This window comes from Larimichthys crocea, chromosome XVII, assembly GCF_000972845.2.
Source record: "Larimichthys crocea isolate SSNF chromosome XVII, L_crocea_2.0, whole genome shotgun sequence".
Taxonomy (NCBI): Eukaryota; Metazoa; Chordata; class Actinopteri; family Sciaenidae; genus Larimichthys; species Larimichthys crocea.
The window spans coordinates 12,843,596-12,869,590 of record NC_040027.1 but is presented as its reverse complement, the minus strand read 5'-3'; the positions used below and the strand labels follow the sequence as shown (position 1 = coordinate 12,869,590).

The 25,995-nt window shown below is 43.4% G+C and overlaps 1 protein-coding gene across 2 annotated transcripts in view; it reads right to left on the bottom strand.

Annotated features, from left to right (window-relative positions):
• Positions 1-25,995, bottom strand: part of palld (palladin, cytoskeletal associated protein) — a 51,609-nt gene that overhangs the window by 21,758 nt on the left and 3,856 nt on the right. For both annotated transcript variants that reach the window (XM_019278272.2, XM_019278271.2), the window contains exons 4-12: positions 24,900-25,898; positions 7,720-7,895; positions 7,518-7,584; positions 6,590-6,707; positions 6,401-6,463; positions 4,319-4,460; positions 4,181-4,204; positions 3,410-3,529; positions 1,261-1,723 (exon numbers count right to left, since the gene is read on the bottom strand). In XM_019278272.2, the coding sequence (XP_019133817.2) occupies positions 1,261-1,723; positions 3,410-3,529; positions 4,181-4,204; positions 4,319-4,460; positions 6,401-6,463; positions 6,590-6,707; positions 7,518-7,584; positions 7,720-7,895; positions 24,900-25,897 (2,171 nt within the window). In that variant the 5' untranslated portion in view covers position 25,898. The remainder of the gene's footprint in view (positions 1-1,260; positions 1,724-3,409; positions 3,530-4,180; positions 4,205-4,318; positions 4,461-6,400; positions 6,464-6,589; positions 6,708-7,517; positions 7,585-7,719; positions 7,896-24,899; positions 25,899-25,995) is intronic.

Sequence of the window (25,995 nt, the reverse complement as noted above, 5' to 3'; positions counted from 1 at the left end):
GTATAACAACCTGAAAATAATAATCTCTTTGTTTTTACTTTTGTTTCGTTTCTACAATAGCCCAGAGCGGACAAATTAAACAGTAGCTCTATGGCCTTTAGCAATTTTTTCACAAATTTACAGTTTCTCCTGCACGCTGGCAAAGAGAGGCTGAGGCAAGGGGTTGCAATCAGTTAGACGCCACTGAATCCTACACACTTGTCCTTTAAGTCTTTAAGATTCACTGTCTGGGAACAATAAAGGTTTGTACAAACACATCTTATAGATGGTAAGGAATAAGTAACTTCTCACACTCGAGTAAAAGTCAGCCATAGACAGTACACTTCATCCTGAGGGTCCATTTAATAGTTTTTTTTACATATTTTACACGACTTCATGGTGGCGCTAGAAGAAAAGTCAGAGGATCATCGAAGTCAGCAGGAACTCTTACAAACTTTAATGACCATCTAGCTAACAGTTGTCGACAGACCGATCTACCAACATACAGACAGACTGACACTGCCGTCTCTAGAACCATGCTGCTGTAGCTGAAAAGCTAAGACAGAGGAGATAAAAAATAACCAATATAGTGCAAGAACACACTACTTGTTTGTGTATCAGTGAGGCATCCTGCTAGCCAAGAGGATTTGAGTCTGGTTTGAATCATGGACTTCCCAGCCCTTCTCTCTCTTCTTATTTCCTGTCAGTGCTTTCTGCTTCTTTGTAATAAAATCAAACAATACTTTAATAAAAAAAGAAAAGCAACAGCAAGTGAGATAAAAAAAAAACACATGCACAAGAGGCTTGTCTGCAGCAGACATCTCCAAACACAGGACCATTGAAACAAGGCTATTCAATGCCCAACTCTCTTGTAATAACAGTGACATCCTACCTGATCCCTACAGAGCTCACAGAAAGGTGCTCAGGAAAAAAAACACAATGTTTCTGTCCTGGGCTGGGCATGCAGTCCGAGGTCAGACAGACAACAATAGGAGCCATCCAGCAAAAGCGGCACAGATCTGTTTACAGCCAGAGACAGGCAGCAGCTGGCAGACTTGCCCTGGCAAACACGATGCCACATTGACACCAGCATAAAGGCAAGGGAATGCTTTTGTTCTGAAACGGCCTGGGATTCCCCCATTAACCCTTTCATAAAGCTGAGACTATCATTTTAACTAAACCTTAGACAGGCCTCCCAGTCTGTCTCCCTCCCACAGGCCCTCCCTGGTGACTAGCCTGCCCCCCAGGGTGCAGACACATGGGGATACGACAGGTACTCACAGCTTTGGTTTAGGTTTGGTAGGCAGTGGAGGACCGTCCTTCCCAGGGGATGGAGACACCTTGCCTGGGGATGGAGGTGAGTCTGGAGCCACCTTGGCTATGATTTCTCTCATTAGGTCATGATGTGATGATAGAGGCAGAGGCAGAGGTGGAGGTGGTGGTGGAGGTGGGGGCGGCGGTGTGGTCGCTTTAGGTAGATTTGCCAGCTGGCCGTTCTGTATAGACCCTCTTCCCTTATGCTTGTCTTCCCCCTCTGAGCCCATGTGTACTGGAGGCAGGGATGACACACTTGGCCAGATCTCAAGCTCCTTGATATGGAAAGCCTCAGAGCCGGGATGAGGCAGCATCTTGGGTGGCAGCTCTAGGAGGCTGATTTCTGTGGGTGGGGGAGGCGGGGGGAAGGCAGCCGCATCCTCAAACCCTGAGCTATCACCAGACATGCCATTACTGGAAGAGTCCTCGGCTATTGACAGAAATAAACAAGAGAAAAGTGGAAAATGTTGGACTTAAATGTTTAGTTTTTCTTCTGTCCCCCCACATACATGAGTAGATGCAGGTCACACACACACACACACACACACACACACACGACTGCATTACTTCTGATCTAAAGTAGCAGCTGGGTTCAGTCAGACTGATGCAATTCCTGTTTATTCAGCCTTTCCTTTAAGTTTGCGGTAAGTCCTGTACTGTACACGCACAGTCCTGTCTGTGAAGAATACACACACATAAATATTTGTGTCCTGCTGTATTCGTAATGATCCTTTTATCCACTCACACCTCTTACCACTCTTCTATATAGACTAGACAATAATAAACAGGATAAAGTATGAGACATACTATCTAACGTTTATAACCGACCCCAAACCACATGACTTCACTTGACTATTAGAAATTAGTGTGACCAAGCCCTGATTCATTGAACAGATTACATTTTTTGAGGAAAGAAAGAATTTGCACATGAAAATAACACAATACAAGAACCATCTTCTGAAAAGAAGATCAGCTCTTAGATTGGAAGCATTTTAGTACTAATGATCAGAAAATGGTGGAGACGTAACTTGAGTCTCATTTTTTTAAGCTACTGTTTATAGGGCCATGAAGGTATACAGTTAAAGGGATTAGGGGATAGATGTAAATGTCTCTGTGTGGAATAATGTTTGTTGAAAGACGCCCATGGAGCAGGGCTGTTCTGCTCAATGTCCCAAAACTGTAGAAAACCAATAATGTATAGTCTGAGACTTCCCTAATAGGTTTTTGAGTTGTCTTCAAACAGAAGGTGGGCATACTGGATATCAATTCAGTGGACCAAAATAGGATGGTAAAATTAGGTGAAGCCAGCAGAGAATATCATGTTAATAGTAATGATAGGTGGGATTGCTGTCCAAAGTTAAAATATTTCAACTTTTTGCCATCCAATATGATGGAACAGCCAGATGTTACGTAGTTTCCCCACACAAGGCAAAAACATGAGCGATCTGGACAGCAAGAAGCTATCAACAATAACATCAGCTGTGTATCATCCTCCATTAGGACGCCCAGCCAACTTTCTTGGGACTAGCAGATGTCTTTTTTTTTGCCAAGAAGCTGATTGAACAATGTGAACTTCCCAGCATTTGGGGCACCTATTATGGCAACTTTCAAAACCTTTGAGCTGTGAGGCCGACCTGGATGTCTCATAAACAAAGACAGCTGCTCAGAGGAACTGAGGCTGGAAGGCGATAAAATCTGCCGTCATACTGTTTGGTGTTTGTGTCTGTTTGCCGTCTAACGTGTGTCTGAATCCACATGAATGTGGCACTATGCTTTACTGTTCCTGAAGCTCCAAAATCTAAATTTGTTCCCAAAAGTCTCAACATGCCAAACTCAACAAAACACCAGTTATTGAGAGGGTGAACCTGAAGACCAATAGCACTCATATAGAAAATGTTTTTTTTTTGGTAATTCAGGTCAAGGGACATCATCCTTGAAATGTTACCCATACCGGAGGGGTCGCAACTGCAACTAGTGTGAGTTACACAGTTATGGTGCTGGTTGGATAACACAGTGGGCCATGGCGTTCTCGAAAAGTTGCTTATCAAGCTTGTACTTTGGCTTCAACATCCAGTTGTGGTGCCTGCCGAACATCTCTTTCTGTCTGTGGACTCACCTGCAGTGACGGTGAGATGAGCCGTGCTCTTAATGGACCCGTACGGGTTGGATGCGGTGCAGCAGAACAGACCTCCATCCTCTGGAAAGGCCTCGGCTATCACCAGTGTGCAGATCTCCTCTAAAAAAAAAACCCAAAAAACAACCACCATCAGTGCACCTTTAATAACCAAACCAGATGTTGATGAACAGCGATCTGCACAGGTGTGGAGTGGAGGAACTTGTTGACACTTGATTTGTTTGTTATGAGACGTAAAGAGACATTAGATATGTTATGTACACGTTAGACTGATGATGGACATGTCATCTAGACTGATGAATCACTATTCATAGTCAGACACAGGAAAAGACAAAAAATAATGGACGTAGCTGCTTATGAAGAACAGACATACGCACACAAACTGCAGCACAGATGTTCAGCTATGTCTGAGTGACTCACAGCCTGAACGCAACACCTGAAATGACCCCTGAGTCACACAGGTGAGAAACAGTCTGACATAAATAAGCATGTGTGTCACTGCTAATCTGTGACTTTGTGCGTGTTCATGTGTTGGAGTTTGCGGGTGTTGGGGTTTCTCAGACTTTCCCAGAGACTCCCATGACTGTAGTGGGTGTGATAATGAGCGTCTTGTGAGACGCAGAAAGCCTGCAGCTGATGAAACGATGAAACTCAGTGTGAAACTCCAGACAAAGCTAATAATCCGTTACTAATTTTAACCACTGACTGAAGTTGGGAACATGAAAGAAATGCTCTGGAATTGAGGTGACATACCTGGCTCAGCTGCAGATCGAGGCTCTGATTCATACGAGGTGAAGTGGAAGAGAAGACAAACAGAAATATTTTGGCATTAGCATCAGCTGCCAATTTAGTGTTAAAACATAATTAATTTGACGAAGAAGGATGTCTCACTCTTTTGGAGAATACGAAAATCGGGGGAGTCCAGGATCTCCTCTCCCTGGCGGTACCATCTGACCTGCAGAGGAGGGCTTCCACGGACCCGGCACTCCAGAACCACCACCTGGCCCTCGGATGCCTGGGCATCCTGCAACAGCTGCACAGAGAAGGGATCAAATAAAGGAGAGGAAATAAGAAGGAGTGAGTGAATGATGATGAGGAAATGAGAAGAGCCTGGAACCGGTAATGAAAACGATAAATCTGCTTCGGAGTTACAGTTTGGTACGGACGGAGACGAGAGAGATGAGAACCTTTCACAAAACAGACACCAAGTTCAATTTCTTTATTTACTTTTTCTTGCTCCCCAATGCGCCATCCACTCAAGAAAGCATTTAAAAAACAAAATGTCGAGTCACTCTTTGACGTCTCAGGCAATTTCTCTTGAGGGAAATCACATAATCACTCTCTGCTGGCTTTCCTTTGGCTAACATGAGTCTTTTTTTTTTTTTACAAACATCACAGATACAATAATTTGTTATATGTAAAGAACCTGATATCCACACTTATTGGATCTGTCTGCTTTGAATAGCTTTTGGCATCACATATTCCCAAAATGGTTTTAAATCTAATTGTTCGTTTGTTTCAACTTCAGCCTAAAATATTCTGTTTTGGTCCAAATTCTAACAGCTAACACAAAAAAAGTTTACTTTCTTAAAATATTGTATTTCAAAATATAATCATTTCTTAAATATTTGGAAAATGATGAACTGTAAGTGAAGGTTATAGTTGACAGGTTGTCAAATACAAGCATTCTTTTCAACAGTTTTTGGAAGTCGATGAAGTCCTCTCTGCTAAGATATCTAAGACACACACACTCTTACACTCTTATCTAAGACACTTATTAAAAAAAAAAAGAGCTTTTGGCCAATAGAATAGTTGAGAAGATGACCCACCCCCATGAGGATGTTCCTAGCCTCAAACTTGCAGACCTCCTTCTCCTCCTCACAAATGCCAGTTTTAACTCCTGTCCAGTCAATCGTAGGACAGCTTATAGTGTTGCAAAACTAAAAAAAACATCCACACACGGGCTGGTGGAGAAGCTACTGTCAACACTGTGTTTGTCTCTTCTGCTGGTTAACAGGCTCAGAGTTACATAGACTGGTATCCATCAACTGGAGGCACTCAGTGTCAGTGTTAATGAATCGTGAGTCGTGACTGTGTCTCTTTGGCATGGGTAATATTGGGAACACCGGGGGTGGAATGTGCATCGCGGGGGTGACAGTTTGTGTGTGCTTGTACGGATGACATCACGGTGCTGACTTCACCGAGACGCAAACACATCCTCTCGCTGAGATGATTAAAGCCCATGACAGTTTTTTTAAAGGAAGGGGGTGGGGGTGAAGAAAAACAAATGTCTTTTTGTAATGAAGTGGAAAATGATTTAGGGCCTGACTAGCTGAATGAGAGTGAAAGAGACCTGACCCTTGTGGGTTTGGCAGGGCTGTTTGAAGCTCTGCCTCAGCCCGTCTCAGTCCCACCATCACAAGACCCACAGCCTGAAGGGAGAGGGAGTTAGGGGATGTCAGGGGGGGGAGTGTTGAAGGGTGTTCTTGAGCTGGAGGAGGAGCTCTCATCAAAGCTTATGTTTTATCTGACCCCCACTGCCGAAAGCCACAGTACTGCATACTGTTATTATGGGAAGGCAAGGAGACGGAGTACATGTGTATCAGGTTCTAAGTATGTACTTGCATGCATGATGTACCGTATGTAAGTATGTATGTATCTCTGGCTGTGTTTTATGGTTTGGGGTTGGTGCCTTACGGGAAATCTTACAAAATATTTTTAACAAACTTTATGGCGGCAGTCCCTTTTGTTTTCATGCCACAAAACATTTCCTACACAGAGCGCTGACCTCACCCCATCAAAGACCTTTAAGATGCATTGCAACACCAACATCAGTCCGCTTTTGAAACGGGAGCAAATTCCTGCAGCCAGGTTACAAAACCTTACGTGCAAACATCCAAGATCCAAGATTAAAGATCATAGTGTCACCCAACCATGTAGTGCGTGTATAGTATCTCATGTTGTCAGACTTACCTTGGTAAATATAGGAGGACCTGATACCTCTGCACCATACAGTGACGACACTGGGCTCTGCACCTAGAAGACAATAAAAACTTTAGAAAAAAATGCCTGTTCGTGTCACTCAAGAGAATTTTCCTACATTTTTGTGGATGATCTACGAGCTTGTGTGGATTTATTGCCCTGAGTGCGGTAGGTGCTTACCCGCTGTAGGGGCTGAGACAAGGCCTGGACCAGGGTGGAACGACGAGGAAGGACCTCGGTGGTTTTGGGTGACGCTGAGCGTATTGTCAGAGACATTGAAGTGGTCTTCTTCTGAACTCTAAAATAAACAAAACATAAATCAGGACTTTCTCTCTCTCTCTCTCTCACACACACACACACACACACACACACACACACACACACACACACACATAAAGGGCGTTTCTCGAGTCTATATGCGTTTAAAATGCGATACTTTGTCTCCCCGGCAATTACGATGATATCAGTGAACTTGGCTTTGGTGAGTAAACAGAAAGAGAATCGGGAAATAGTCCGGATGGAAGCAGATGTATACAACAGATAATAATCAAAAGCATTTTTCGGGAATTAGAAAGTGCACAGAGTGGGTGCTGTGAGGAACGTACGTCCATATGCATCATTTTTAATAATAGCAAATGTTTACAGCTGCATCTTGAGATCTATGTACATGAGATTAAACATGTGTGCTATATTTGTCAGTAAAGTGAGTACTTATTGAAAAAAAATAGCTTAAATAATGAAAAATGGCTTATTTTGAAAGGTTAAGAACACTTAAAACATGCATCCACATCTGGATCAGGCCAAACTTTCACTAAATCAACATGTTAAAACAAGAGGGTAAAGGCAGGAAAGGTTTTGCATTTGGAAATAAGTACAAGGGACAAGCCTGACAGGGTGATTTTTTACCATATTAACCTCCTGCACTTCTCATTATAAAGGTTCAGAGTTTACTCTGTGTACTAGGCCTGGGTTATTGCTCTTTAAGGGCCTTTTAAGGGGGTCTAGTTAAAGGCAGCAGACCTGATTAGGTGCTGCAGGGCTCAGTTAACCTGTTCAAGGAGTTCAAGGGTTCATTGGGTCACAAGAGGTCATGCTAAGACACACGTACTGAGGCATGATTCCCGATCTGGACTTTGACACAACTCCTTCTCCTTCTGAGTCTGATGACGAAGCTCCTGCGATGGGACAAAAACCAGTGACGGTTACTTCTACAATAAGAAATGCTAATAATAAAGACAGATCATGAGCATGAGTACATTAAAGCCTCAGAAGAAAGCATATATTAACTTCCTGATATGAAAACATCTGACCTTCGATGTAAACCTCAGCAGAGGTGTTGTCTGCTCCGAGACTGTTGGAAGCCACGCAGGTGTAACGTCCTGTGTCGTCCTCGAAAGCTTCGGTGATCACCAGCGTGTGCAGGTCACCATCCCTCCAGATCTGTATGTCGGGAGAGTTGTGCAGCTCACGGCCTTCACAGAACCACCTGGTAGAGGAGGTGAATCACAGCTTTTGGTTACTTTGACATGTTGTGCCAGCCGGAACAACAGCGAAACCTCAAACTAGAGTTTGACGTCATCTCTTAAGCAAGCTGCACTAGCATAGTGCACACACAGCCAGAGCGGAAAAAACTAAACTCATAAAAACATTTTAAACTCATATTTTTAGTTGCACATCTTGATTTACTGTCGCCTGCTTAAGCTATGGTTATTTCTGGAAATGTCACAGCGTACAACTAATCATCAATTCATTGTGACCTTCAGCAGTAGCAACAGTCTAGACGGTGTTTCAAATAAAATTACGACGTCTGGTTAGTTTTGGCCATCGTTCTAGCAGACTTTGTTGTTGAGATCAGGGGAAGCAACAACACACACACAAATGAGCCTTTAAATAGAGTTAACAATTGATTCTTAACTTGTCAACCCAGAGCCAGAGATTTACAGAGAAAGGGGTCTTCTTGCCAAAGGAAACGTAAAACGGTCATGATACACCTCAGGCGATAGGAATCATTCCTGAAATCTCTGTCTACTTTTAATAAAATCTCATCAGACAAGCAAAGACCATTACTCTTCTTGATAAATACTTAAACATAAATATACCTTTGCCAAATATGATGGAAGGCTGCCAACCTAACTAACATCAATAACTACTCATTCTCACACTCACACACGCCCTCCGGGCATGTCTGACTTCCATATCTGCCAAACGTCAGCCACCCTGAGGCACTGACGAGACGCCGTGTTACGGGAAGCAGATACACCCTTTCCCTCCTTCCAATCAGAGGTCTGTGTGTCTGGGCAGGCGCCTGGTGCCCGTGTACCACCTCCCCGGGGTCTGCTAACACTTTGTTACACAATTTGTTGCCTGATCTGGGACCCAGGAGGGATGAGAGAGTCTACACAACACAACCAGCTTCACCCGTCTCATCTCTCTGCTCAAGGTTGTGATTAAAGCACCGTTACCACATCAAATACAGGATCAAACAACAGGGGTCACATCACCCATCTCTTACCAACACACACACTCACATTAGCTGGCCTCAAATCACATGATTTGTGTGAGTCTGCTGCTTTTTATAGACTATTATGAAGCCTCAAATAAAGATACCCACGCTCCACTGACACACTGTATCAGCACTATTAAAAGAGAGGTCAGATATGTCTTGTTCACCTCCTAACCTCTGCAATGACAGGGGGAGGAGAAGGAATTCCCAAAATGCCGGAAGAACAGCTGCTCTGTCCGCCCAGCACCCCGACCTGAGGATACTCCAGCTATCTTGGAGAGCTGTATAAAAATTCCCCGACATCCTGCTGCATGGTCATTACTTGATTTTATACACTGTGGGGTGTCAGTCAAAGACAGGCTAACTCTTGTTTTTTCCGGGAAAGCAATCCATCAGCCTAAATATTCAGACAGCGCTTCATACTCGAGGATTTACACCTGACAGAGTGGGCGTGGGAGACTGACACGGAGGGGAAAGTGAATGAATGAGTGAATGAATGGCAAATACAGGAACAGGAGGTGAGTGAACATGAGTCAGGCCGGGTCAGACAGGAGAAATGATACGCTCTGTCACTGCTGAGGCGGATCACACTGAGCTATTCATCATTAGCAGTGGCAGGTGGAGCATTTTTAATGCTTTGTCACTAAGTTTCTGCTTCGTCTGGCGTACAATACACTCCCCAGAGTAGTTCCTCTGTCTTATCGCTTGATGAAGTGAAACAACGGAAACTTGGCTGGTTCTATCACGCAGCCAGACGCCGGTGTGTTAAACGATAGGAAACAGATCGTGACATGAGGCTAATGAAGGGTTGTTCGTTCCACAAGCAGGAAGACCTTATCCACTGGGCCTCGAGGCAACTGAGGTCAAGAGTCATCTGCCACGCTTCAAACACCCTCAGCGGGCTATCTGCGCATCAAACACACAATCCAGACGGAGAAGGGCTCGGACATCCTTTGTAACATGACTTTGTTATGCGATGCAGGCCAAATTCTTCCGTACAAACCTGACAAGCAGCCGGCAATTGGGAGTAAAAAGTTGATTGTTTGAGTAAACCAATATGTCTGTGTGGTTTTGAAATCCATTTTTCAGGATTATAGCCAGGCGGAGAAAAGGGGAAACAACTCGTCTGAGTGACTTCCATGTCTGTTGGGGATTTGCTTGGGAAACTCAGGTTTCTTTTGTTGGTTAAACCCTTGCTGCTTTCTTTTAAGTCACTTGCTGCATTAATCAAAATGATTCACTGTGGATCTTGCAGCCATATGCTCAAAGTTTGATGTGAACCATTCAATACAAATCCCCTCCAATATAGGAAAATCATTTGGATATGTTTTGGTGCACCGTAAAATCAAACACACACAGAAAAGGGCTTATTGTAACACATGAGGTCATTAAACTGATGACGATTGTTTTGGTGGTGAAGGATTTTAAAGCTGTTGGAGGTACTGTACATGTGTGTGTGTAACTATAATGAACAGATCCAGGGGGATATGTTTACCACAGGGTGGCCTGAATCTGTCCAGATCCCAAGAAAAGAAAACACAGCATTGCCACGCAGCAACATATGTGAACATAAATGCAAAAATAAAGTTGTAATTCAAGTATTCATCAGTGGTCTTGTTGTGAGTCTTTAGTAGTTTTCCATTCTGGTTATGGCACGAAATCTACCAGGCTCTCCTTGTAGAAACACAGCCCATCTGCTCAGTAGGAGTAAAGGAATGGAAATGTACATTTGTTTGGGCACACTTTGATGAAACACAGAGCAGAGCAGAGCGCAGCACTCATCAGTTTGTGTTCTCCCCCGAGGTTCGACTAGGAAGCACAAACCATTCTCAACAAGCACAACAATAAAACCCCTTATTAATCAACCTTAATCATCCACCATTATGCATAATTACTGACTGAACCCATTTAGAGACAGACGGTAATGTTTATTTAATCCCCTCTCTATTTCTGTGGAATGTGCTGAACATGGTGCTCGGCCTTAAACAGCATGGGGTGTTTTCTCCAGTTGGGGAACTTTGTTGAGTCACATAACAGTCCAGCAGTTAAAGAAGGAGCTCAGCATCAATAGTCTCATTTGGAGGGGGGAAGCAGGGTGTGTTGGAATAGCACCCACTCACTGCTTTGAAAAAAAATGAATGCTGAGTGAAGGTACAAATTTCTTGGCAGAGTCTAGCTTTACCGCCCATTTCCTCTTAAAACAATGCAACTATAAAACCAACTATTCCAAACATGCAAAACAGCTGAAAGTGAACAGACGTCTGAATAAACCCTTCATTCCTTCATTCATCTCCCACCCTAAGGCCACCCAGCCAAGACGGTGACTAAACATCCCCACCATCACAATCAACCAGTCTGTCGACAGCTCGCTGAATGAAGATAGCATGTGGGAAAGCAATTATACACATCTCAATTAAGTCAACTGATGCCAGATGATGCCTGATGATATCAACAGGAGGATGATCTCAGTTTGATGGTTGCTCCCTACTCTAACCTTTTCACACAGAGAAGAAGAAGAGGAGAGCATTCCACCGGACGGGCCAAACCAGACCCCGTTGCCCTGGCCTCCATAGTGTGTGTGAGTGTTGAGGGACGTACTCTCCTCGTCTGACCCTGTTGTTATTTGCTGCTGTTGATGGAAAATTTTATGAAGCAAGGCTTCAGTTTCACCACAAACCCAAAACGAGTGGAGGCCAGAGCGCAGAGAGCGAAGGGAGGAAAAGAAAGGAGGAGGGTGCAATCGCAAAAAATGACCTTGACAGGATGTAGGAGTGACGGGCTTACAAAGACGTAGCCACACGTCAGTCAATCAATGAGGGGTAAAGGGCATGGGCAGACTAGATGTATAAGACATGTTTGTCTTTGTTTCAACTTTAAGTTTGCTCAGTGTTCGGTTTCTAGAATACGGACCACAGAAGTCAACCAAAGTGCAACTGGACAAGCAGAGCGGCATCAAGGCTGTCTTTAGCCCAAATTACAAACTACAATAGAGGTCAACTGAATCTGCCCAAACTCTATAGCAACCAATGTTGGTTTTATTATCCTCGACAGAGAAATCTCCTAATTCATGCAAACACTAGACCATATTGGGTTGTCCTGAAACCAACAATGAATGAAGCTCGACGGGGCACAGAGAAAGGTCTACAAGGGCAACCTAACTGAAGCTGCAAAATATTTATTCCCACCACAGACTTCCTTATTACAGTAATTTTCTATAATGCCACATAACGCATCATTTACCTGCCCACCAGGTATGCAATGGTACCAATATTTGTACCACTGAATGCATCATTTACCTGCTCAACAAAATATTGTCATCATTAAAGTTCTCTTTAACAGCGAAGAGTTAATTTTCTCTGATAACATTAAAGTGGAGCTTTATTTCTCATTTGAATATATGTAGCCTTAAAAATACGTTTATTTTTATAGACATTCACAGTCCCCAGAGGAAGGCTCCTATAGACATTGGTGATCCCCAGATTTTTTCTCTAGCACCCGCAGCAGGTTTGATTTTTTTAATGAACTGCTATTGCATGGATGCACTTTGTCATTGTTAGCATTGTTGAAGACCGATGTTGTGACCGTGGTAAACATCGTACAGTTGTTTAGACTGCATGTGAAAGACGCTGCAGTTTCCCTTCAACTCTAGTTTTACATTCTTTCAGCTCATTGTTTTAGTTTCATGGCCCACAACTCTCACTGCTCTCATCAGCATCTTTTCTGCACGCAGCAGGCAACTATTTTAAATTGCTTTAATGAACCCACTATACGCTGCCTGCCCAGCACATAATAGCAGACAGTTAAAGTTAGAAACTAGCTGGTGAAAACAGAGGCACATGTTGGTACCTAAACACCAAGTTCTATTTATAGACTTGAGTAAGACCAAAATAGAGCTAAAAGGAAACTACAAAAACTACAAATTATTGCTAATGTTGCTGTAAATGTCCCGAATACGTATATACAACTTACTTGAGTCTGTATATGACAAACATCTGTGTGGTGTTCACCTTGTTGAGTAGTTTTGCAGTGTCAAAAATGATTCGGTTTCAGACTACTTAAAGGTCCGGTGTGTAGGATTTAATGCCATCTATTGGTGAAGTTGCTAAATGCAACCCTCTCACCTCACACTCTCCTTCCTAGTGTAAAGGAGAAACTACAGTGTCCTACCTAGAGCCACTGTCTAGTTCTGGGCTAGTGTAGAAACATGGTGGTTTAACATGGCGGACTATCTCCTTAAATCTGACATGCTGGACCTTTAAAAGTTTAATATTCAGTATGGTCAGCTTAATAGCTTAATGCTGTGAAAAGGTGTTTCGTGCTCCTTGGTGCTACACAACTTTGACATGACAATGACACTTGTTTTTTCAAGCTGCAGCTACAGTAGATGCACAAATTCTTCTAAACTAATTATCTTTGTATTTATTTGAGTGTTGTCATAAAGAGAAAAGGAAATATTAACATTCCTGACTAGTAAGTGTTCTGCTATGTGCATAAATGCAACAAGTGTCTCGATTAAAGATGATACATGCAGGAATCCATCTTAATAAAGCAGCTGATGTCATCTGGAGTGCTGTTAATCGGGGCACAGGATCACAGTTCAGGAGTTCACTGGAATATTCCGGACAGCAGGCAGCTGCGGACGACAGTCGCAGCTCTGACCGGAAACAGCGACGAATACTTTTTCTCTGAGGAATTTTAACGAAGAGGGAGATTTGTCTCCTTTATGTTGTCCATCAGCGCTGTCCACTGATGCATTACAGGAGCACAGACCTCAGTGTCAGTGTGCCAAGACGGCAAATGGTTCAGCCTAAAGCATCACAGGCTTTAATATAAAATGTGAAATTTGTACTGTGGTTAGTAGGAATGTATTAGCAATGATGCTATATACATAATATTGTACGTGTGTGCATGTGTGTGTGTGTGTGTGTGTGTGTGTGTGTGTGTGTGTGTGAGAGAGAGAGAGACAGAGACAGAGACTTAAAACTAAAATAGTGACAGACATATGCAGCAGCTGAGCTACAAATGCATACACCTCGGCACTCATGGGGATGCCCCCCAGCACCAACACATGCAAGCATGTACACACACACACACACACACACACACACACACACACACACACACACACACACACACACACACACACACACACACTCTTAATTTCAGGCAGTTTTATGAAGACTTTTGAAGTGAGTCTTTTTGTTAACAAAGAACAATATAACCTATTCATAAGTTCATTCATTCACTCAAATACACATCACAGACAGTTGTCACAGACTGTTGTTTCACAGAGCAGCATCACCTGTTTCCAAAATAAAAAATAAAAGTCTCCTAAAAGTCCTAAATCATCAGCAGGGATTAATGAGATGTCGACCACATGACTGTACTTCCAGGCAGGATGAATGTAATCTTCTAATCTCCCTTATGACAATGAATGTATGGTTATAATATGAAGATCAAATAAAAAAAAGATTTACCACATAAGATCGACTTACACCTGCGTACACAAATGACATCACCGAGCAAGACGGCAAACTCACCTGAGCTTTTTCTGGCTGATCCCCTGTTAGTTAAACAAAAGTGATTTCCTTGATCTTAAGCTACAAGAGCTTCTCCTCCTGACAGCATGACACGCACTGAGCTGCTGACACTGCTCACACCGGGACTGCCACTCTGAGTCACACAGTAAGACATACAGACAATGCTCGGACTGAGCGAAAGGGCTAAGAGAGGGAGGGAGCAGCCTCGATCTGCCAAATTCCACACGAGACACAAGGGCAGGAAAAACACATTTAAGACTCATTTCAAAGACAAAAAAACTGTCTAAATGCTGCCCACACTGGATGCATTCATATAATTCCAGTGGTTGTTTGAATTGTCTCCATGTTTTCTCTCTTCCTTAAAACAAGGATAAATCCTATGCTTTCTAGTCAAACTCACTGCATCTCTAAACCCCCTCATAGTTGGAAACAGGTAAACGTCCTCGAAATGTGACGCATTTTGTGAGCTTCAAACATTTAAACAAGCAGATTTAAGGTTGTGTATTTCTTTGTGGCGTCTGTCTCCCAAACAAATAACAAAACGTGCTTTTTTCTGCTCCTATACAAGTCCAGGCCGCAGTCTGACTATCAAAAGCACCACAGCGAATGCTGGGCTGCAGCCAAATGACCCGTTCACCATGGAAACCTCTGGGGCTCTCATCTGTGACGACAGGAAGGGGGGGAAATCATGAAAAAAAATAAAAGATGACAGTGCTACAGTGCAGTACAGTGAAACACAAAACAAGAGTGCACTAAATATACTGGACCTTACTTAATAAATTCCACATGCCAGAACTAAGCAGGGCACTTAAAAAAGCCAAGTTAGGCCTGAACAAAAATAGCTTGGATAAGTCAGGATCTAAATAGACCACTTTGACTTGGCAGCACCTGGCGAGTTCAAGACAAATGGCTGTGGCTACTGTGACTGGTCATACTTTGTACACACACACACACACACACACACACACACACACACACACATATATAGGCTAATCCCAAACACTTTAAACGCCAAATTCACACCGTTCAGCAAATATAAACCTGGCATTTGTGGTTCGTTTAGAGCCAGACAGTTGACGTCTGACGGACAGTCCACAGCAGAATGAAAGGGCGTGTATGTGTGTGTGTGTGTGTCTCTCTGCAGGGGCTCCATTCAGGCTCTGACACACACACACACACACACATACACACACAGGGCTCGGCGATATTTTGGTCGCTGTCAATGAAGAGCCTGAGAGAAGTACCGCTGGGACGAAGCAGATGGGATTATTTGTGGTGCCTGTTACTAGGCCTGCTTTCCGAGTTGTTTGTTTGTGAGGTTGTAAGACGTAAAAAGTGTACAACGCTCCTTGTCCCGGTGGCACACGCTGTAATCATGCGGTTATTTTGTTCAGACTCTTCTGGTCTGTAAAAGAAGACTCCCATTTGTAGCGATAACAACATAAAAAGCACCGTACTTCCCCTAAGTGACTATAAAACATGGTTTAATAAGAGGAAGGGCTTTTACAGTTCCTCGATGTTCCCATTAATTACAGAGTGACTGACAGCGGCAGTCTCAGACTAACTGCTCTGTCTGACCTGAATAAAAGAAGAAATAAAAAAAAAAATACATAGAAATGTGCAGATGGAGTCAACAAGAAGAAAGAAATTCCTCCTTCCAAGCAACACGCTGGGTTTATTAAGGTACAAACACACACAGCACTTGGACTCACCATGCACACACACACACACCCAAACATTCATGCATATTCAATCCGACGCCCACTTCCACGTAATATCTCGCTGTTTGAAAAAGGTCTTTTAAGGGTCAGTTGACATCACAAAAAAACGGGGGCATGTTGTCAGGACAACTTCTGTTTTTGCTCCAAGGAGACAGCATGACACTAACAAAAACAGAAAATAAGATGTCCTCTCATGATGTCATACCAGCGAGGACAATATATCCTCACAACTGTCAAATAAATCCAGCGTGAAAACCAACAAAAGCAGCATCCAGAAGAGCCCCAAATTAAACATATCAACCGTATAAAATTAATGAGCCCGCACATTTAAACAGCAACATGAAAAGGAAGCGGACAGCTGGCCAACAAACTCAGATGTCTCATTGGTTTACTATTGTAGAGACCAACAGTGAGGTTACTTATGTTTCTGGTATTTAAGTAAAACTAAAAACTACCTGTGGCTGACTGGAATTCTGACTGATCTGGGATGGAGAAATTGCTTAATTTTTATAGAGCATTCGTTACATTTTTTCTCCCTCAAACATGCAAGCTACGGTAGATTTCTACATATGCAGTCACACCTAACAAAAGAGCGCGTTTACGTCAGAGGTTGCGCTTCAAATTCCATCAAAATTTCTAACTCCTGCCACGACCACAATCATCGATCTTCCTGCCACTGAGTAATTACAGCTGAAGAAAAGCCACATGACAGTCTGTGTCAGCGCTAATTTTAGGTATGTATCATAACTTTCTGGGAACAACAATTAGATAGAGTTAATGCGATGGCTTAACCGCACAGAGCAGATCTGTGGTCACATGTATCGCCACCGCTCTGAGTCACCTACCGTAAAGATATATCTTTCAAAGAGTAACTATCTCCTACTATTATAACCGACATCTTGTTAATTATACAGGCCAGGTGCAACTGAGAGTTTTTATATAGAAGAAGCGGCATACTTCTGGCCATATGTACGCCCAGACAAGTAAAAAAGAAAATGAGCATGATCCCCCTCTTTAACCAGCCACCCATGAACTCGCCACAAACATGCAAACACACAAGCATACAAAAATATCTGCTTCCATGAAAGCCAGACCACCTCTCCTGGTGTGACCACAACATCGGTATCATTGAATATTTTCAGTTTTAAAGCCAGTCTGAGGTAGTCTTTAAGATAGTGAGCAACAGGCTGATAAGATATTTCACCAACTGGATGCACATGAGTCAGCACTGAACTCTGTGCACTCTGCCACGCTGAAGACTGAAAGAGACGAGAAATTACTGTAAGAAAACAACTGCCAGCAAAATAGCACTAGAGGAGATAAATGGTAATGGTTCAGCAACAGGCTGAAGTTGGTGTAGTCAGGGATTGAACCCTGCGACCTCTCCTCCACACTCTGAATTTATGGTTGTAGATCTGAGCTCTGATCAGACACACATGAGCCAGACATGGAGCATCTTCCTCTCCACCTCCTTCACCCCCCCCATATGAAACCAAATCCTGCAGACACCCCCACTCCTACCGTCTCTCCCCGTGATATCGGGAGCCTCAGCACTGAAGTGAAAGTGGGGTTAAAGGCAGCGATGCTTTACACAAGTGATGTGCAAAAGACAAACAAGGAGAGACTCAGGTACAAAGATGCATATCGTGAGTTTCTGTGTAAGACAGTTTAACATTCACACAGCTGTTATTCTGCCACATGTACATGGGAAGGAAGACTTGAGCTTGCTTTTTATGAGCCCCATTTGACCTCTCGTCTGCTCGTAAAACAAGCATCCCTGCGCAGAGTCTGATTCGGGCACGACGCGCAGCCAAGTGCACAACACATGTACACACATTTTACAATTTCAAGCGCCAGGAGAGCCTAGCTGCTATTTCCATACAGGCGAAAACACTCGAGACACACAACAACACGCACTAAATTCCACCACTTCAATATCGTCGGAGATACATAATTGAAGCGGGCTCGACATCAAACACACGGCTCTTTGGCAGCCACACAGGAATCCGACGTCCAGGAAAAATAATAGCCTAAAATATCTCATCAAAAGGCAGATTACTGTAAGCTGAATCTAATGGCCATGCCTTATCAAGCATGATGAATAGCAGAGAGTCATTTAACAGGTGAACAGAGGAATGTAACCCAGTGCTTACTGTTCACAGCCCAGCTGTGGAACAGACCCCGAGGCCCGGATGACTCAAAACTACAAACCTTAACTGAGAGCAGAACAGACACAGACAGGACTCGAGCGCCTCGGAGGAAATCTGGAGTGCTTGCTACTGTCAACAACACGACTGGCAGACCTCTGATTCCCTGCATCTGTGCCCTATACTTTAAAAAAGTCAAACTTTTGGTGTGCGTGAGGCCCGAAGAAATGTGAGCTGTTTTGATGCTGACTGTAAGTTAATGCATCACTGGCCGTGCAAAGGCCTGTCGGAGATGCTGAATGGTGGCGGTAAGTGTGTGCATGTTTACTGAAGGGGTCAAACAGGCCTTGCAGACACTGTGTGGAGGAGAGGCTTTAGTATGGACTAAAGATTTATGGAGTGTCCTCTGCACATCCTCCTGCTGAACTTGTCTTAGATTACCATCCTCCTGCCGTGCATGACTGCTGCCTTTGTCCGCAACAGACATGCTTCATATTAAATCTGGTATTCCACTTCTTCAACTGTCACTGATCCACTTATATAACTCTCAACAAATCTCATTTCCCTCCACTCTAACGCTACTCCCTTTCTTATTTAACTCTTTCTCGCCTGATTGTTTAGTTTAGTAGTCATTTAATGACCCCTATCCAGGCTGGACATGTACTTCAAGCAGTTTGAAAACATCCCTTCTGTTAGTGTGTTAACTACATAGTTAGTCAGCTACGTTTTTTGGGGACAAAACAATCTCAAGAACAGTGACAAATCCTTTTTCATGGTGTACAACACTCACCCACTAAGCACCAAATGTGATTTCAACATGGTGCTGTCAGTGAGCCCAGAATGCTTTTGGCTGTGAGTATCGCCCATGCACAAAGCTAACATTATTACGAGTTTTATTCCTTTGATTAACAGCTGGAAATTTGATACATTTACGCTAATGCCCACACACTATGTACAAGTTACTGCTTGTTCTCTGTCTTCGTAGCCTTGTCTTACCCCACATGCTTGTCATTAATTGACTGATCAAGATTAATAGATAGAAGATGTAAGCCAGGTGGTACAGTATGTCCATGTTGGAAGTGGATACGTGTTCATTTAGGTTGTACATGTGATAAGGCGTCAGGGTCAGGAGCCTTCTAGACTCTGAGGCTAGAAGAGGAGCAGGAAAAGTCTCACCTCGTTGGGTGAAACTTCACACTCTGTCTCCACACCAGTGGGGGGCCAGGGGCCACCGCTGAGGCTTAGACAGCACAGCTCCATTCGTCATAACTGCCATTAACGTACCGCTGAGGAATAGCTCTGACGTGTGTCCATCCGAGTGTTTTATGGCTGATATCTTTATGTGTTCTTGTGGACAATCTGCAGGAGGCCAGATCTGACAGTGACCGGTGTATCGAGATATAGATTACATTAAGTTGCCTATTTATGGTTACCTCCAGAAATGCTTTGGCGGACTGCAGAGAGTGAGCTCAAATGTACTCACTCCTTAAACACATCTTTGTACACATATAACACACACACACACACACAGAGAGTCATGGACACGGTTCAGTTATCAGCATGGTGAGAACTAAATAATACGTCAAACTGACTACCTCACAGCAGCTTGCGAAATCTCCATACAGTATCTGTAGTTTAAGTTCTACCTTCTTAAATGTTTTCATGTTTCAGGAATGTTAAGCTTCTGTCAAATAATCCCCATATAGTATTAATTTAAAGTATGAGTGAACCCCCCGCGGTCACTCCAGGCTTGCTCGTTATTTGGAGCTTAAATATTAAAATGACATCATGCTTGCAAAAATTTCTGAAAAAGCAGGTATAAAAATACCAGGGCTTTTTTTTCTTCTTCCCCCCTCGCTCCTCCTGCAGAGATCAAATGAGCCCACGAGGGAAAATTTTAAATTACGGCCTTCCTGAAACCGGCCAAACAGTCAGCATTACAGTCAGGCTACGTCATGAGTCAGCAGTGGGTCACCTGCTATGACCTCATACCCAAGTCTGTTTCACACAATGTAGGAGGAAGGGCTACTGTAACAGTGAGCTGGTAGAGTAATCTGCAGCAACAAGCTGATACATTCCCTTATTTGTGTGAACGACCCTGAACATGTTTCACTGACATCAACACTATTTTATGATATTTTTTACACTTCCTACAGGTTCAGTCTAAATTCCTTTTGACTAAAAAAACATCCACAATCATAAATCAGAGGAAAGACAAGACTACATTACTTCTTTGATTCTCTGACGATCCCTTGATGTGTGCCTGTTCACTAAATGAAATACTAGAACTTTGATTATAAGGTATAAACTAGTAAGTAGTATAAGGTATGAGGTATAAACTACATGTACGGGCATGCAGCGAAAGAGAGATCACTATTTCACAGCATAAAGCCAGGGCAGCTGTTTCTACGATGCTTGCATATATCTGTAGTTCTTGTTTTTCATGATGTCACATAATGTCAAATCAACCTAATAATAAAATAATTTCAGCATTTCTTAGATATCCTACATGGTTAACTACAAGTTACCACTGAGAGGGACTTCAAAGATAAAAAGAAAAATCCAAACCCAGAATACAAACTAGGGGGAATTTTTTCGGAAGCCAGTAAATAACAGGAGGTGACACAAGGTATTTCCTGAAGCCTCAGATTAATGTGATTTAGTCCCTTTGGCTGCAGGTGGATGGATTATTCCACAATTTGATCAAATGGTTTGGTTTTCAGGACTGAACCATATCTATTAGAGGGAGACGTCTTTTATATCCTTGTATAGAATTTGAGTATCGGTTAGACAACTTGCAAAAATAAATACTGCATACAAGGACTACATATTTGTGTATGTGTGTGTGTCCTTTTATGTCTGTTTGCCTGCCGACGTCTATGATCCTGTCAGACAAGGATCATACTCCATATTTCCTTCATCAATCGATGGTATGTCGTCTCCTACCGACGTTTCAGACACCGCCTTTTATAGATTTCATAACAAAATTCACTGCCGGCCTCTCATCTTCTAAACGTTTCCCCTGTGGTTTTGTGTATTCGTCTGAAACCAAGCAGCAGAGGCTGCTCTATACCATAAATGCCCATCTCTTTCTCTCTCTTCATTCAACTCCAAGTCAAGTTTTGAAATGCCTTGTTTTCACAGCAGGCAGTTAGGGTAATGACATGGAAGAGCATCAGACAAATGCCTAAAATAGCATGCTGAGCGTGCCACAATTGGAGATGGATTTTCTGTCTGCTTTTCAGTGCATTGAAATAGTGAGAAATCAGTCATCAGGCACCCGCAGCGTGTTTAGTGTGCCGCACAGGCAAACCTCACATCATCAATTTGGTTTAGAAATGCTCTCTTTAACCACACACAAACATACTGACTGCATACATTCCCTGTTCACTCATGCCAACACTTAATCTTAATCCAAAACTAACCTCTTGAAGGCATAAAGAAAAGCCAGAGTGACCTCAGACTGAAAAAATGCACAAAGTGGTTCCCACAAGGATATAACACACACATGCATCCCAATACCAGAGATGCATCATTATAAACAGAGCATTGCATAAAGCATTGTGTGTGAAGAGCATGAAGACATACTGAAGAATACCAGGCGCTCTGCACCATAAGAGTCTCCGGCCGAGACAAATTGTGGTTGACCACGGAAGACCGCGCCCAGCACCCAACCACCAGGAATGTCTCTTTCACTGGCCGTGCAAAACGCTGGCATCAGCTCAGCACAAGCTCATTAGGCAGAAAGAACGAGGAGGTGAGGTGGGGGGGGTGTGTCACCTGCTTGGACGCTGGCAGCTGCATCAAAGGCGCTGCCCCACGGGACGTGGAATAAGGCATTTGGATTCACGCACATGCATCTGCATGCTCACACATACAAGGATGAACGGAAGCCATTAACTTTCGAGTGAAACACACAATAAATGTACGCTTAGGAAAATAGGTATACACACATCTACTATGCACAGCTGCAGAGATCTGCAGATGAGAAATTCAGACATATGAGTGTGAGATGTTTGAGTTTAGAGAAAATACTAAGCTGTTAAGAGATCTCAGTACAGACAGAGATGATAAACACAACTGTACTTAATTAATTTGTCACTATGTGGATATCTTTTACACATACACAAGAAGATACCTCCAGAAGATGCTCAGCATTGTTGTGAATAATCTATAATTTGCTGCCATCTAGTGTTGACAATCCATAGCCAACGCATGAAGCGACAGCACAGTGCACAAACAATACTGAGTGCATGTCACTGACTGAGCTGGCACATAAGCAAACACACAGTCCATCAAACAACTGCACGAATCTGCGGTTCAGAAAATCCTTCCATCTCCTTCTGCAACATCATCTGAATTCACTGTCAGCGCCATAAATGTCATAGCCTTTTCTGGGACACTTGTAAACTATACGCAGCTTATGATTACAGAGAGGGTAAAAAAGCAAAGCGTTTTACAATTTTTTACTTTTCCCCTTCACTTCTTTCAGCTTTCCTTTCATTTTCTCTGTTATGTAACATCAGAATGGCTACAGTATGTCTGGACTCTCCTGTTTCCCTGTGGTTAAACATGCTACACACTACCTTCATATTCCCCAAGAAGGTGTGGGAAGATGTAGAGCCTGGTGACTGAAAACGCCTTGTCATTGCATTGCCTGCATTCCTGTGCCTGGCTCCTGTTGGCCTGGAGACTATTTATACAGCCGCAGAAGAGGCCCCTCATAGCCTAGTGGGGAGATACACGTCCTGGGACTTTATGTCTTCTGATTACACAAACGCCTAAAAAACACATTGTCCGCTCAAAACTTCATGACAGGGAATCTCTTTGATTCTATGGGATCTTTTGGAGGGTTTATTATTATAGACTCAGACAAGATACGAGCCATATTTGGATAAATTCTAGGTAAGATCGCAAGGTCTCGAAAGATACTAAACACGTCAGGGTGAAGTATGGTGTCAATGAAGTGCTGCAACAAGTAGATGAATGTAGTGATGAATACAGACAGTATGGTTCACTTTTAGAAGCTAAACCATCAGAAGGAACAAACACACGCTGCAGAAAAAGCCGCCCTAAAGCTCTGAAACCAATCATTCAAATAGACTACATCTTTAATTAGTACAGGTATGTCTCTGTAGTAAACAACAAGCATGTTGACTGAGCTGTGAGGTTTACATATCTAGAAACAAGAGAGGAGAGTATTTATAGTCTGAACTGGTGCAAATAACCAAGGGCAGGGGGTTCTGTCCCCTCAAACAGTTCATCCAGGCATAAATTAGACAGTGTGCCTGCTTTCACTGGCTCAGGTAGCAATGCACAAATGTGCTTACACAGAGTGGAAGTCCCCCCCAAAACCCGAAACCAGGTGCTCTGCTTGTCAACACATGAGTAACTCTCACCTCCTCCTGGCCGCCTCCCATCTCGCCCACCTTATCTCTAATGGCCAGGCCAGCAAGGCTGAGTCCTGACGCCTGGTCTGGTCAACATCACTCACACTGTGATATAAACGTCTGTTCATATACTGTAGGTCAGGTCTCAGGTCGCATTCATTCAATACCTGGAGACTCTGACTATAAGCACAGAGATTTCCACTAATGTTACCTGACCTGATCTCTACTTCCACCCGGATATAATGTAGGTGGAAAATGGAAAATTGTTTGCGGTTCTGAAAACACTGAAAAAAATCCGAAGCAGGACGTGTACTAAAACTTAAACTGTAGCTCTGCAGGTTTTCCACAGTAACAGATTTGCTGTTTCTGCATGTTGTCAATAGAAAAAATGCATTTTTTAATGCTTTAGGCAACATTATATAGAAGAAACCTCACAGATATCTCAAAACCTGAATAAAAACCTAAACAAATTGTTTGTAAGTTAGAATTTTATTATATTTTTTGGGTAATTTGGCAGAGCACCTTTCTAGTCTTCCACTGACCACTCAAGGTGCATTTATACTACATATCTCATTCACCCATTCACACACATTCATACTTGGGTGGCATTTCCTGCCTGACAAGGTGCCACCTGCTCATCAGTTTTTTGGAAACTAACCATTGGTACACATTCACACATAATTTGGCATTCAGCATCTTGCTCAAGGACACGGATTAGTGGACGACCTGCTCTACCTCCTGAGCCACAGTCACATTTCAGTGGACTTCTTTTAGTATTTTAATAAAAAAAAAGAAATTCCCATTGTCTCTCTTAATACACTTCAGCAAATTTAATGCACATTCTCATTCTTAAATACATTTTATTTGATTTCTTTCGCAGTCTATGGAATAAGAAGGGACAGTTTAAAAAATATCTGTCTGCACTAAAGTATTTGAAATGTGTGATATGAATAAAACAAAAATAAAGTATGTTATAATATCAAGAGAGCAGATCCCTGTTAAATTCAACCCTCTCAATAAAGCCAGGAAAAGTTCTCAGGATAATGTAAACATAACATCTTCAGTTCAGTTCCAAGTGGGTCAACATCATCAACCGAGGAAGATCATGTGATACCACTGAAAGCTCCAGGACAGCTCTACTTAATGGATGCTGTGTGACAGTGATTTGCCAACAAAGATCAAATCTTACCTGACGAGCGGCAGTGGGTTTCCTGTGACTCTGCATTCCAGACGAATGGGGCTTCCTTCTGCCACCTCCTGACTCTTCAGCTTCTGGAGGAAGCAGGGTGGAGACAGCGGTCCATGTGAGGTTGGAGCTCCAGAGTGTTGGTACCTAGCAGAAGCCGCCACTCCCACGGGCCCTCCAGACTGCGACTCCAGGCTCATGGCCGGCTGGTTGAACTGTGTCTCCTCTTGCTGGCTGGGAGGCAGAGAGGGAGCAGAGACTGAGCCCTGAGGGACCGGCCGCCGACTCCTCGGGGACAGATAACCACTATCAGGAGAGGAGGAGTCCTCCTCCACCTGCTGCTCCAAATGAGCAGAACCTTTGAAGATAGATGACAGCTCCTCGATGAACGTGGCAGCTCGGCTACAGAACTCTGTGGCTGAAGCTGCCCGATCATTCAGCTCCAGGCCTTCATGAAGAAGCCGAGGTTTATCCTGCTTATACACTGGCTGGATGGGTTTGTGGCGGACAACCTTCTCCGTAGAGGACGGAGCCTCACTGGACACCTGTATGGGTTTGCTGAGGGGGGCGTTCTGGCTGGAAGAGACTTCAAGTGCTGCATTGTCAGCTGGGCAGGGGGCTTTGGTCTGGTGCTGCTGGTTTGGGCTTGTAATGAGGTTTTCAGTGGTCTGAGGGGGCATGGGATGGGAGGGGACATGTTGGAGAGCCTGCTCCTGGGATGTAGGATGAGATGGGCCTGGATTTTCAGACTCAAATGGGTCACCAAAGGACTCCCAGGCCAGGTCCAGGCTACGATTAATCTCATCTGCACTCAAGAATGCAGTAAGATCTGCAAAGTCCCCATCTCCAGAATCCAGCTCAGTCACTGAGTCCAGATAGAGTTCCCCATCAGAGGATGCCTCAGAAAACACCCCCCCATCGCCCTCCAAAGTCCTGCCTCCTGCCGGGTCCTTCAGCAGCAGAGCGATGGGGAGTGGCTGATTCCAACTCCCGTCCTGCATCCTGGAATACACATCAAATTACACACATTTACATTGTATACAGTACAGTTTATGTCGTATACATGACACGACTATCAGTGGAAATGGAAATGACAAAC